At 42.6% G+C, this 14,325-nt stretch overlaps 1 protein-coding gene across 1 annotated transcript in view; it reads right to left on the bottom strand.

Moving 5' to 3' along the window:
• Positions 1-539: 539 nt before the first annotated feature.
• The window catches only part of LOC125448868 (zinc finger protein 91-like), a 64,278-nt gene continuing 50,492 nt past the window's right edge, over positions 540-14,325 (bottom strand). The window contains exons 12-13 of the mRNA XM_059641839.1: positions 5,371-5,449; positions 540-1,534 (exon numbers count right to left, since the gene is read on the bottom strand). Coding sequence (XP_059497822.1) covers positions 903-1,534; positions 5,371-5,449 — 711 coding nt within the window. The 3' untranslated portion in view covers positions 540-902. The remainder of the gene's footprint in view (positions 1,535-5,370; positions 5,450-14,325) is intronic.

The following is a 14,325-nucleotide window of genomic DNA, read 5'->3' as shown; positions in this document are numbered from 1 at the left end:
AATCTTCCTTTATCTCCCCACACCACCATTACTATTTGATGGCTCATGAATAATACCAAGTGCTTGCCCCTGCTGTTTTTCCCACCCAAATAAATCCACGCACCATTCTTCTGATCTATGATCCTCCCGCACCAATGGAACAATCCTGTTCCTTATTATCAACACAACTCCAACTCCTTTTCCCTTCCTACGTGTCAAATATTCGTGAAAATTCAATTCCTAGTCCTGATCGCTATGCAGTCTTGTTCTTTCGATCATTCGGCAGAGACAATGACAGCACAACTGAAAATAGGGGAAACGTTAAACAATTATGTAGATTCATGGAGAAGACCAAGGGGGAATGTCACAGATAGCTTGACACATTAGACCAGAGGAAGGGAGATAGCAGAGGGCACTGATCGGACTGCCTCAGTCTCAATTACTAAAAGCAACAACTCCCTGAGCTCCTGCTTGTTTCAGGAAAGAGGGTATGGCAGAGAAGAGTCATTTGAAAGAAGCTAAGTTGTCTTAGAAATTCCACAAAGACTCAACACACTGTGTTTAACAGAAAGTTGATTTATTTGATTTGTATCTCAAATACATAATCAAACTGGAGTTTAAAAACATCACAGACAGGCCCCAGAAAACATGGTTTAAGAGCTGGATGGTCACTCCGACAGTGACTCTGGAAATTTCACCACTTCAAAATGAATCAGGAAATTTCATACACCATACAGGTGTTCAGTTCTCTACTCAGTATAAATTCATTAATATACTGTGAGTTGGGATTATATTCTCCACTTCATCCTGTAGATTTATCTTTATATTTGAATTGTATCTACATTATGATTTAACTCATCCGTAGAAACAGATCCTAATGGCTGACATTCATTACTGGGTATGCTTAATGACAAAAACTGCAGTTACTTGTGAACTCGCTGGTGTTTCAGCAGGTGGGATGACTGAGTGAACCTCTTCCCACATTTGGTGCAGCTGAATGGCCTCTCCCCAGTGTGAACCCGCTGGTGTTTCAGCAGGTCAGATGACTGTGTGAATCCATTCCCGCACAGCGAGCAGGTGAAGGGTCTTTCCCCAGTGTGAACTCGATGGTGTTTCAGGAGGTTTGCTAACTGAGTGAATCCCTTTTCACAACGAGAGCAGGTAAATGGCCTCTCCCCAGTGTGAACTCGCCGGTGCGATAACAGGGTTGATGACTGAGTGAATCCCTTCCCACACACAGAGCAGGTGAATGGCCTCTTCCCAGTGTGAACACGCAGATGAGATAGCAGTGTGGACGATGCAGCAAAGCCTTTTCCGCACTCGGAGCAGATGAATGGCCTCTCCCCAGTGTGACTACGCTGATGAGTTTCCAGCAAGGATGGATATTTAAATCCCTTCCCACACTCCTGACATTTCCAGACCTTTTCCATAGTGTGATTACGCTGGTGCATGGACAGATCAGATGAGTGATAAAAGACGTGTCCGCAAACCAAACACGTGTAGAGTTTCTCCCCATTGTGATCTGTGCTTTTTCCTTCCATGGTCACAATCGTATGATAATCAGGTTACAAAAAATTTGAGTGACTCTGTCACAACCAGGAGCAACGTCTGAGTTGAGTCTCCTGACTGAAAATCCACCCCTCTAATTTCCTGCAAAATTGATTTAAAACAGAAGAGGACAAAAGTGAGAGAGAACCCACAAAAAACACACACAGGTTGTGAAATCGAGGTTATGAATCTAGTAACGTGGAGTCATGAAAGAAGCCCAGCTCCTTTATGAATGTTCTTCAGGGAAGGAAACTAGTCTATGGGTGCCAATGACTATCAGAGGAGATAGTGAGGTGAAAGAGGCAGGTGATAAAGGGTTTAACGTATCAACAACTAGGCCAGACCTTCAACACAATCTTCCAAAGGCTCACTCCTACCATCTAGATGGACCAGGGTAAGTGCATGTGAACGCCCTCACCGACAAGTCATACAACACCCTGGCTTGTCTGCCATCTGCATAAGCAGAATCTTTCTGTATTTCAATACTGGGAGGGCTGAAATCACAGTCTTCAGTCCAGAGATAGAGGGTGCTGATTTAAAATTATAGTTTACTCTTTCAGGGCAGTTGGCTCTTATTTTCTCCCAGATGGTTGCATAATTGTGGAACTCAGTGGAGGCATAGTGTTTGAATATTTTGAAGGCAGAGGTGGATAGATTCTTGGCAGACAACAGAATCAAGGGTTATTTGGAGACACATGGGAATGTAAAATTCATAATACAAACACATTAGCCATGACCGTATTGAATGTTAGAGAAGGCTTGAAGAGTCAAACAGTCCACCTCTGCTAGTAATTTTTATGTTCATATGGACCTTGGAATGAACATGAGGCCATCCAAATAAATCTGCAACACCCTCTCACACAAGGTTCCCTTCATCTAACACCACACAACTCACTGAATGACACAGAACCCAATGTCACTCAGCTCACTGAGTTTTAGGGTTCAAAAATAGGTGGAAAGTCAAGTTACAAAAAGATGCAAGCAGTATACTAAGAGATATTGATAAGTGGGCAAAAAATTGGAAAATGGAATATAATGCGATTCCATAGAATCCCTACATTGTGGAAACGGGCCTTTGGGCTAATGAGTCCACACCGACCCTCCAACAGCATCCCATCTAGACCCACACCCATCCCCCTACCCTATTCCCTGAAACCATGTATTCCCCATAGCTAATGTACCCAACCTACACTTCCCTGAACACTATGGGTAATTTAATATGGCCAGTCCACTAAACTTGCACATCTTTGGACTGTGGGAGAAAACCAGAATACCTGGCAGAAACCCACGCAGATGCGGGGAGAACGTGCCACCTCTACACAGTCACCCGTGGGTGGAAACAAGTCCAGGTCCCCTGCGGTGAGTGAGGCAACAGTGCTAATCACTGAGTCGCCATGCTGCCCATTCCTTTTGGAAGGTAGAACAAAAGGAAAGATATTATTTAATGGAAAAAAAGACTACGGAAAGCTGTGACACAAAAGGTACTCGTGCATAAAACAGAAAGCTAACACACAAGTGAAGCAGGTATTCAGGAAGACTAATGGAATGTCGGCCTTCATTTCAAGGGTGTTGGAGTATAATAGCAGGGAAGTCTTACTACCGTTGTACTAGATGCTAGTGAGGCCACATCTAGAGCGGTGTGAGTAGTTTTAGTCCCCTTATTTAAGGGAATATATCATTTCATTGGAGCTCAGGGAATTTTCACGAGATGATTCTTTGTATGGAGGGATTATCTGATGAGCAAAGGCTAAACAGCTTGGGACCCTACTCACTAGAGCTCAAAAGAATGAGAAGCCATCTCACTGAAACATTTAAGATTCTTAAGATGCTTGGCAGGCAAATGCTGAGAGGATGCTTCCCCTCATGGGAGAGTCTCGAACCAGAGGATAAAGGAGCATCAATTTAAGACTGAGATGATGAAAAACTTCTTTTCTCTCAAAATTGAGAGTCTTTGGAACTCCTTGCCTCAGAGAGCAGTAGGTCTGTGTCCTTGTGCATGTCTAAGGTTGACATAGATAGATCCTTGATCAGCAAGGGAATCCACAGTCATGAGTTAAAGGGCAGGAAAGTGGATGTGAGAAGCATCAGATCAGTTGTGATCCTATTGAATGGTGGAGCAAATTCAAGGGACCAAATGCCCTACTCCTGCTCCTATTTCTATCATGTTATGAGTTACACAGACCTGTTCATCCTACATCACTCTGCTCACTGTGTGATACAGGCTTTTGATGAAACAGAGCTTCAGTTTGAAAATACCTTTCTTTTTCCCCAAATCCTTCAATGACCTCAACACTCATCATCTCTAAATTCCTCAAAGCCTAAGTTTTGGACCACTGATTTTAATTGACCCATTATTGGTGACCATGCTGGGCTATAAGCTCTACAGGCAGTTCCCTCCGAAGACTTGCCCTGTCATTCTTTATGATTCTCCTTTGATGTTGTCTCAAATTGCATAAAATCACTTCTTGTGAAATACATTTGGACCTTCTGTTAAATGCAGGGCAGTAGAAAAATACAAACTGTTGAGGCTATTCCTTCATCACCTCTTTATCCATTACACCTCAGGAAATACAGTGATTCAAGATGTGGTCCTATCTCACCTTCTCAATGCGAAACCTGGCAATAATGTTTGCTTTGTTAGCCCTACCCAAATCCCAAGAATTGAAGTAAATGATCTATACATGAAAAATGGATTAAAATCTTCTATGAAGGTATTTGTGATCAATAAGAATATGGTTTACAATGTTTTGACACTGTCTGACTGGATTTCTAAACTTGAAAACCTACCTACCTTAATTCTCACATGGGAAATCAACAGGTCAAACTAATTTAAAATTCCTCCCGGAGACACCCAGCAATTTCTCCTCTGCTTCCACTCCAGTTCAAACTGAAATAGCAAGAAGACTGACACAAAGTGTCAAGGACTGACCTCCTCACCCAACACCCATGCAGATTCAAACCACCTCCTGTTGTGTACAGCCGTATGTCTGTTCTATTAAACAAACAAACAAAACAAAACTTGTCAAAGGCAGGATCTGAAACAAAACATAAAATACTATGAACATTCAACAGATCCCGTGCCACCCATGGAGTGAGGAAATATTTAAGGGTTCATGTCATTGACTGGTCGTCAGCCTGCAATAAGAAACTGATTAACAGCTGCTGTTATAAAACAGAAACAGAAAGTATTATAGAAGCTCAGAAGATCTGCGTTCACCTGCAGACAGAGAAAACAGTGTTAACGTTTCAAATTCAGCATTCCCTCATCAGAACATTCTCCCTACAGATGTTGTCAGACCTGCAGAGCTTTCCAGCACTTTCCGTTTTTATTTCAGACTTCCAGCATCCACAATTTTATGGAATTTTTAACAGCAGCTGAATATTGGTCAATAGATTTTCCACAATTCTCTGCGTCTCAGCCAACACTCACCATCATTTACTAGCCTGCCAAATCACATAAGTGTCATGGTGCACAAAAAAGGCTGTTTGACCCATTAAGTCTAGGCCACCCTTCGGAGCATTTTAACTTATTGCCAATACCTTATCTTTTCCCTATGACACTGAAAAGCTCTTCCTCCTGAAATAATCACCCAAAGCACTCTTGAATGCCTCACTGAACCTGCCTCCACCACACTTCCATTTAGTGCACTGGAAATCTGAACCATTTTCCATGTGCTAAAAGTTTTCTTTCCTCACATTTGCTATTTTTTGCAAAACACTTTGAAATGACTTCACCGATGCTGGTATCCTGTCACCAAGCCTCTCTTTATTGATACGTAGAGAGTCCTTGACATTGAGGCAGCTCCGTCAGAACCTGCTCTAAGAGTCAACTGAAGTTCTGACACTCCAGGTTAACAGCCCCAATCAGGAAACTCATATCTATGAGGTCCACCATTGCTGAACTCACGACAGCTTTAAAGTTCTAAAAGGAAATTGAGAAGCAAATACATAGAGAAGTCTCAAATGTACGTAGGAATAATACCATTGTAATAGTTCGAGAGTTTAATTTTCGAAACATCAACTGAGACTGCCATAGTATTAAACGTTTAGGTGGTGAAGAATTTGCTAAAAAGTATTCAAGATAATTTTCTTTATCAATATGTAAATGTTCCTACTTGAAAATGAGCAAAACTTGGTCTTTTCTAGGAAAATAAGACAGGGCGAGTGACTGAAGTGTTAGTAAGGGAACACTTTGGAACTGTTAATCATTACACTATTAGCTTCAAACTAGTTATGCAAAAGGATAAGCACACCATAAAAGTTAATGTTCTGAATTGGAGTAAGCCAAATTTTAAGGGTAGGAAGCAAGAATTTCAAAAGGTAAAGTAACAACGGACAAGTGGGAGGCCTCCGAAAGTATGTTAATGAGAGTTCAGAGACATTGTCTTCCTCTTTGAGAGAGAGGAAGGCTGGTAAGATTGGGGAACAGTGGATGAATAAAGATATTTAGCTTCTAATCAGGAATAAAAAAGGATTGTGTATTACATAAAGAACAAAGAACAACACAGCACAAGAACAGGCCCTTTGGCCCTTCAAGGCTGTGCCGACACATTTTGCCCTTCTGTACTAAAACTGCCTTCACTTACAGGAACTGTATCCCTCTATTCTCTTCCTATCCATGCATTCGTCCAGGTCCTTCTTGAATGCTGCTATTGTGTCTCGTTCCACTGGCAGCACATTCCAGGTATTCATCACCCTGTCAGTGGAAAAAAAACTTGCTTCGCACATCTCTTTTAAACATTCCCCCAGTTGCACCAAGAACCTTTGTCCCCTAGTAATTGACCCTACCACCCTGGGAAAAAGACTTATACTTTCCACTCTGCCCATGCTATTCACAATATTATAAACTTCCATTAGGTCGCTTCTCAACCTCACATGTTCCAGCCTTTTCCAACATTCCTTCAGAACTAAAACCTCCATACCAGGCAATGGTAAACTGTAGCCTCTCCAAGGCATCCACATCCTTCTGATAATGTGGTGACCAGAATTGTACGCAATATTCTAGTGTGGCCCAACTAACGTTCAATAAAGCTGCTGCACAACTTGCCTATCGTTACATTCAAAGCCCCTTGCAATGAATGCAAGCATTGATAGGCCTTTTGGACTATCTTATCTATCTGTGCTGCCACTTTTAGTGCTCCATGGGCTTTCATACCCAGATCCCTCTGCATATCAATAATCCTGAAGGTTATGATTTCTACCTGTACTTGACCCTCCAAAATGCATTACCTCAGAATTGTCCGAATTAAGCTCCATATGCCATTTTTTGGTCCATGCCTCCAACTGATCCATACTGTGCTGTATCCTCTGACAATCCTCCACACTATCTGCAACTCCACCAATCTTGGTATCGTCCACAAACTTACTGACTAAACCAGTTATATTTTCCTCCAAATCATTTATGCAGACCAAAAACAGCAGAGGTCCCAGCACTGATCCCTGCAGAATAACGCTAGTCAAAACTCTTGCCCTGAAGAATCTTTTCCAAAATTTCCACACCACCGACATGGGGCTCATAAGCCTGTAATTTCCTGGGTTTTCCCTGCAACCCTTCTTAAACTATGGAAAGGCTTAAAAACTAATAGCATTGTCTTTGTGTTAAATCTCAGGAGATGGGAGAGATAATAAATGAATAATTTGCATCAGTTTTTACCGTTAAGATATGGAGGTTAGAGAATTCAGGAAAATAAATATTGATGTTTTGAAAACAGTTCACATTACAGAAGAGCAAATGTTGGAGGGCTTTGAAAACAAAGGTAGATAAATGTCCAGGACCTGAGCAAGGTGCAGCATGTTGGCTCAGATCCCCTTTCAGGGGAGGCAACGGCCTAGTGATAGTATTGCTGGACTGCTAATCCAGAGACACAGGTAATGTTCTGGGGATCCAGGCTCGAATCCCACCATGGCTAATGGTGGAATTTGAATTCAACAAAATGTCTGGAACTAAGAATCTAATGATAACCATGAACACATGGTCAATTGTCGGGAAAAACCCATCTGATTCACTAATGTCCTTTAGGGAAGGAAACTACCATCCTTACCTGGTCTGGCCTACACATGCCCCCAGACCCACAGCAACATGGTTGACTTGTAACTGCCGTCTGGGCAATTAAGGACAAGAAATAAATGCTGTGTGGCCAACGACACTCTCACCCTGAGAATGATTTTTTTTAAATCACAATGCTAGGAGATTCAGGTTCAATTCCAGCCTCAGGCATCTCTGTGTGTGGTCCTTACACATTCTCCCTGGTTTCCCCTGGGTGCTCTAGTTTCCTTCCACAGTCCAAAGATGTGCAGGTTAGGTGGATTGGCTGTGCTAAATTGCCCATGATATTCAGGGATATGCACACTAATGAGAAATGCAGCGTTACAGGGATAGGATAAGGTAGAGGGGGCGGGGGGGAACGCAGGGTGGGGTGCTCTTTGGATGGGAGGTGGGCTTGATAGGCCAAATGGCCTGCTTCCACATTGCAGGGATTCTATGGAGTGTATCCCAGGAAGTTAGGGAGGAAATTGAGGGGTGATTATCAGAAGTATTTGCATCATCTATAAACACCGGTGAAGTACTGGAAGTTGACTAATGTTATGCCATTGTTCAAGAAAGGTTGTAAGGAGAAGCGTGGAAACTACAGAACTGTGAGTCTGACATCAGAGGCAAATAGGTTATTGGAGGTGATTCTGAAAGATGCGATTTGCATGGGCAAGGATTGTTTAGGGATCGTCGGTATAGTTTTGTGTGAGAATATGGGACACATGGTTAGTAAAGTCTGCAGATGACACCAATTTTAGTGGTATGGTGGACATCGATGAAGGCTGTCTAAGATTACACAGATCTTGATCAATTGGGTTGGGAAGTGGCAGATGGACTTTAATTTGCATAGATGTGAGATATTGCATTTTGGTAATACAAATAAGGGCAGAACTTATACAAATAATGGCAGAGCCCTGGTTAGTTTGTAGAACAGACAGACCTAGGTGATGCGGTATATAATTCTTTGAAATTTCTGTCACAGGTAAATAGGATGGTTTAGAAGGTGCTTAACTTGCTTGCCTTCCTTGCTGAAACCTGGTGAGTGTAGGAGATGGGAAGTCATACTGAAGTTGATAAGACCTCTTTTGGAGTACTATATGCAGTTCTGTTCACCCTTTCTTGAAAGGATATTATTAATCTGGAGAGGGTTCAGAAAGGATATTTACCAGGATATTGCCGGGAATGGAAGGTTTGAGATATACAATTACACTGGAAAACTGGGGCATTTTTCATTGTAGCATAGGAGGTGGAGGGGTAACCTGCCTGAGGTTAATAAAATCATGAGGGTCATAGATTAGGTGAATGTCAAGGGTCCTTTCCTTAGGGTGGGGGAGTTCAAAACTAGGGGGCATGTTTTTAAGATCAGAAGAGAAATATTTAAAAAGGACACAACGGGCAACTGTTTTATACAGGAAGTGGTTCATGTGTGTAATAAACTGCCAGAAGAAGTGGTGGATGCAGGTACAGGTGCAGCACTTTAAAGACATTTGGATAAGTTTACGAAAAGGAAAGGTTTGGAGGGAAATAGGCCAAGCACAAGCAAATGGAACAAGTTTAGCTTGGAAACATGGTCAGTATGGACTGGTTGGAAGGTCGGCCTAGATTGGCTGGAATAAAGGGTCCGTTTCCATGCTGTATGATTCTATAACTCTAACCTGTTATTCTCCAAACATCTTTGAGTGGGAACTGTTACTCTCTAGACATTGTGTCCAAACCCTTCATAACTTAAAAACTGTCATCAAACCTCCTGTTCGCTTTCTTCAATCCAGACCAAACAGTCCCAACTTCTCTGACTCATTCTTACTACTGAGGTAAATTTGAAGATTCTTTTTCCTCAAAAATTTCCTCAACCAATTAGATGGTTATAACTAAGAATGTGGAGAAGAGTAAAAAAAAAGCAATAAAAACCAAATGAACTGTGGATGCTGTGAATCAAAAACAGAAATTGCTGGAAAGGCAAACAAGATTTACCAAATTGGTACCTGGAAAGGAAATTTACTTACAAAGTTAGATTGGAGAAATGTCTGTTCTCCTTAAAGAAAATATGATGAGAGGAGGTTTGATTGAGCTGTAAAACATTATAATAGATGGCGATAAGGGAGACGAAGATAAGGGAGACAAAGAAACCGCTGTGTCCAATTTAAAAAAAAATGATACTGGGAGGAGAGGAGTTAGACCTAAGGTTCTGTAAAAGAGATGGCTGAACAAGAGTTTTTGTTAAAATGGTGATGGCTAATATGGATAAAGCTCTGCCTGTGAGGGTGGTGAAAGTGGAGATGATCAGAGACAGGTCAAGGAAAGAACGATGCATTAGGGATTTAAGTTGCAGGATTTTGGCGATAGAGCAGGGAATTAAATGGACTCTTTCACAGAGAGTCAGCAAGAATTTGAAAAGGACAAATGGCCTCTTTCTGTGCTGTAAAAAAGTTCAATTATCCTTCTTTTTAAAAGAACACTCTGATCATCCACTGCTTTTTGTCATTTATATCAACGATTTGGCCGTGAATGTAGAAGGATCACAATTCCTTGCAGATAGAGTCGCAGATCGACAGGATAGTGAAGGTGTCGTTGGGTACACTTGCGTTCATTTGTCAGTGCATTGAGTTGGGATGACATGTTGCATTTCTACAGGACATTGGTTGGGCCACTTTTGGATTGTTGTGTTCAATTCTGGTCTCTGTGCCATAGTAAAAAGATTGGTAAATTTGAAAGGACACAGAAAAGATTTACAAGGATGTTGCCTGGACTGGAGGGTTTCAGTTAAAGAGACAGACTGAATAGGCTGGGGCTATTTTCACTGGATAGTCAGAGGCCCAGGGATGACCTTAGAAAGGTTTATAAAAATCATTAGGGCATGGTTTGGGTGATTGACCAAGGTCTTCTTCCAAGGGCAGGGGAGTCCAAAACTAGAGGGGCATAGGTTTCAGCTGAGAGGGGAAAAATATCAAAGGGATCGAATGGGGCAATTTTATCCAAGCAGAGGGTGGTGGATGAGGGGCCAGAGGAAGTGATGGGGCTGGTTCAATTACAATATTTAAAAGGCATCTGGATGGATACATGAAAAGGAAGGATTCAGAGGGATATGGACCAAATGCTGGCAAATGGGACTAGATTAATAAAGGGCATCTGGTCGGCATGGACGAGTTTCGATGATGTGTTTCTGTGCTGTATAACTCTATGGATCTATGACTCTGTTTAACTCTTGGAGCCAAGATATCATTGATGTAAATATGTTCTGTGCTCCCTGTTAGGTTAGTACCACCTCAAAAGGTGTCTAACCAGGATTGCGAATATCTTGCAGCGTTTACAGCCACGCTAATACCTGAAATCTTTTTTTCCCACAAACAGAGCTAACGATTTTCTTTTCCAGTCAAAGGCCGATGATTTTCAAGTCCGAACGAAACGAGACTATCAGATCTTGACGCTTACTCCGAGTATCCAGTCTGCAGACTGTTCCCATTTCATACGCCTGTAAAAGGTGATTGCAAAAACATCCATCGCAATCAGAAGAGACAATAATTTTTCTTGGTTTGAGTTAGCTGGGCGCAAATCCTCCCTTCCGATCCCTGTCAAGCAGGCTACGCATGCGCCCTGCTACAAATTGACGCCGCGAAAGGTGACGGCCGCGCATGAGTCCCTCGGACCATTACCCTCAATAAAGATGGCGACAGTAACCTGGGACTCTCCGCTCCGTCGCCGTTTTCCAGATTGCTGCCCCCTTCGTATCAAGTGTTTCTATTCTTTCCTGGCACTATACACCAAGTGTTTATGAAAGTGGGATTCCACGCTGACTCCATTTCATAATTCTACCGTTTGCACCAGTTCCGGCAGCCACCCAGAATACAGCCAAAACGGCAGTGCGCCTGCGCGAATGACACTAAACTGAAGGAATATTTACGTTGCTGGTATCTGGCCGCCAAGTCCCACCTACACAACTCTTATTGGTTGGGAGCTGCCGAGGCCGATTGTGAGCTGGTCCACGCGCAATGCTTTTCCTCTGCTCTTCGGCTCATCAGAAACATCAGCTCCTCTGCCATGGTTCACAGCTGATTTACAACTGGGTTCAAAGTCAGCAAGAACATTGGAGAATACTGCAAACGTACTATCAATTCAGAGACTGGGGTCAAGTCGGATCCGTTCCTGGCTGAAGGTCAAACGGCACGTCTGAGTTTCCAGCCGAACGAATACAGTCGGTGGATTTATATGTATGTGAGAAATTCTTGATGCTGTCAAGATGAGGCAACAAAACCATCTTGCTTTCCTGTAAAACCTTTCACATTGTAAAAGTCCAAAGCTAGAATCCCTACAATGGAGGTAGGAGGCCATTAATCCCACTGAGTCTGCACTGGCTGTCTCGAGGGCTGCACACTGGCGCACTGAGTTAGCAACATCTTTCCTAGAGTGGGGAAACAAGAACGAACGCAGTATTGCTAACCAATGTTGGGATGCCACAACATGACTTCCCAACTCCTACACTCAATTCACTGACCAAAAAAGGCGTGTACAAAATGCCTTCTTCACCATTGTGTCACGCCATTTTTAAGGAATCTACGCCCCATGGTTTCTTTGGCAACACTCCCCAGGACCCTACCACGAAGTGGAAAAATCATGCCCTGATTTACCTTGCAAAATGCAAAAACTCAAATTTATCTAAATTAAACTCCATTGCTGCTCCTCCACTCTCATGAGCAAGGTCCCATTGTGCTCTGAGATAACCTTCTTCACTGTTCATGACACCACCAATTTTGGCATCATCTGCAAACTTACTAACCATTCCTCCTGTATTCACATCCAGATCAATTATGTAAATTTCCTCCCTGATGGCATTGTGGGGCAACCCACAGCAGGTGGACTGCAGTGGGTGAAGAAGGCAACTTAGCACCACCTTCTCAAGAGCAACTCGAGATGGATGACAATGCCAGTCAGCAAGCAAGCAATGCCCACGTCCAACAAAAATGAATGAATAGAGTAAAATATAAATGACAAAAAGCAGTAGACCCGTGCAGCACAACTGCTGGTCACAGGCCTCCAGTCCAAAAGCAACCCTCCACTCTTAACCAAAAGGTGTAAACAGAGAAAACCAAGGCCCTCCCATCATTGTGCATGTCAGACAACAATCCTCCACCACCACCCCGTCTCATTCCTTGAAGCTAACTTTATATCCAAATGGCTAGCTCTCCCTAGATTCCATATGATCTAAACTTACTAACCAGTCTACTGTGCAGAACTTTGTTGAATGTCTTGCTGAAGTCCGTATAGACAACATCCATCACGCTTCATCAATCTTCTTTGTAACTTCTTCAAAAAGCTCAATCAAGTTAGTGAGACACGATTTCCCATGCACCAAGCCATGTTGACTCCCAAGTCAGTCCTTGCCATTCCAAATTCATGCAAAATACTGTCCCTCAGAATCCGTTGGAACTTGTCAAGTTTCCCTGAACTCCATGTCCTTTAACCTTCTCAATCAGTCTTCCACGTGGGACTTTATCAAGAGTTTTGCTAAAATCCACAAACTGAACCTTCCCTTATCCACACACTTGATCACATTTTTAAAAATTTCTAAAAAATTAGTTAGATGTGACCACTCTCTGACAAAGCCATACTGCCTATCCCAAATTAACTCATGCCTTTCCAAGTGGGTATTTATTCACTCCTTCAGAATTTTCTCCAAAAGACTCCATACCACTAACATGAGACTCACTGATCTGTAATTCCTTGGTTTATCTCTACCACCCTTAACGAAAAGTGGAACCACATTAGCTGTGCTCCAGTTCTTTGGTACTTAACCCATAGCCAGACAGGAATTAAAAATGTGTATCAGAGCCCCTGCAATTTCCTGCCTCACCTCCCACAGCAGCCTGGGATACAATTCATATAGACCAACCCCAACAAAGCCTCCACTACCTCCCCATTTCCTATGTCAAACCATACAAGTTCCTCACAGTCCTCTCTCCTGAATTCCACACGCAAGTTCTCCTTTTACAGAGTGAAGACCGAAGAGAAGGATTAATCGAACACCCTTCCAATTTTTTTTTAATATTATTCATTCACAGGATGAGGACATCACTGGCATTAATTGCCCATCCTTAATTGCCCAGAAGGCAGTTAAGGGTCAACCACATTGCTGACAGTCTGGAGTCAGACCAGACCAGGTAAGAATGGCAGTTTCCTTCCCTAGAGGACATGAGTGAACCAGATAGGGTTTTCCCTGACAATTGGCAATGGTTTCATGGTCATCAGTAGACTTTTATCAGTAGATTTTTATTGAATTCACATACCACCATCAGCCATGGCAGGAATCCAACCTGGGTCCCTAGAACATTACCTAGTTCCCTGTATTAACACTCCAGTGATAACATCACTAGGCCATCATCTTCCAGTATTCTACAGCTTGACATACAGGTTGCCCACTTAGACCCTAATGTGTCCTACTCTTTCCCTGTTTAACCTCTTCCCTTGAATGTATTTATAAAATATCTTAGGATTCTCCCTAATACCAGTCCTTTCTCGTGCCCCCTCTTTGCTCTTCCAACTGCTCTCTTAAATTCCATCCTGCACTTCCTGTATTCCTCTAGGGCTGCAGCTAAATTGCTCCTTTGGACTTGCTACCTTCTGTTCTTCCTCATCCAGTCCTGAATTGTCCTAGACATTCAGGGTTCTCTGAACTTATTGCTCCTACATTTTACTCTGAAGAATGTTGGACCTGTACTCTCCCCAATGACCCCACTGCTCCACTATTGACTTAACCGCAAGGAGCAGCTCCCAGT

The sequence above is a fragment of the Stegostoma tigrinum genome, chromosome 43 (assembly GCF_030684315.1).
Source record: "Stegostoma tigrinum isolate sSteTig4 chromosome 43, sSteTig4.hap1, whole genome shotgun sequence".
In the NCBI taxonomy this organism is placed as follows: domain Eukaryota; kingdom Metazoa; phylum Chordata; class Chondrichthyes; order Orectolobiformes; family Stegostomatidae; genus Stegostoma; species Stegostoma tigrinum.
The sequence above is the reverse complement of the archived record's forward strand: the minus strand, read 5'-3'. Positions and strand labels throughout refer to the sequence as shown.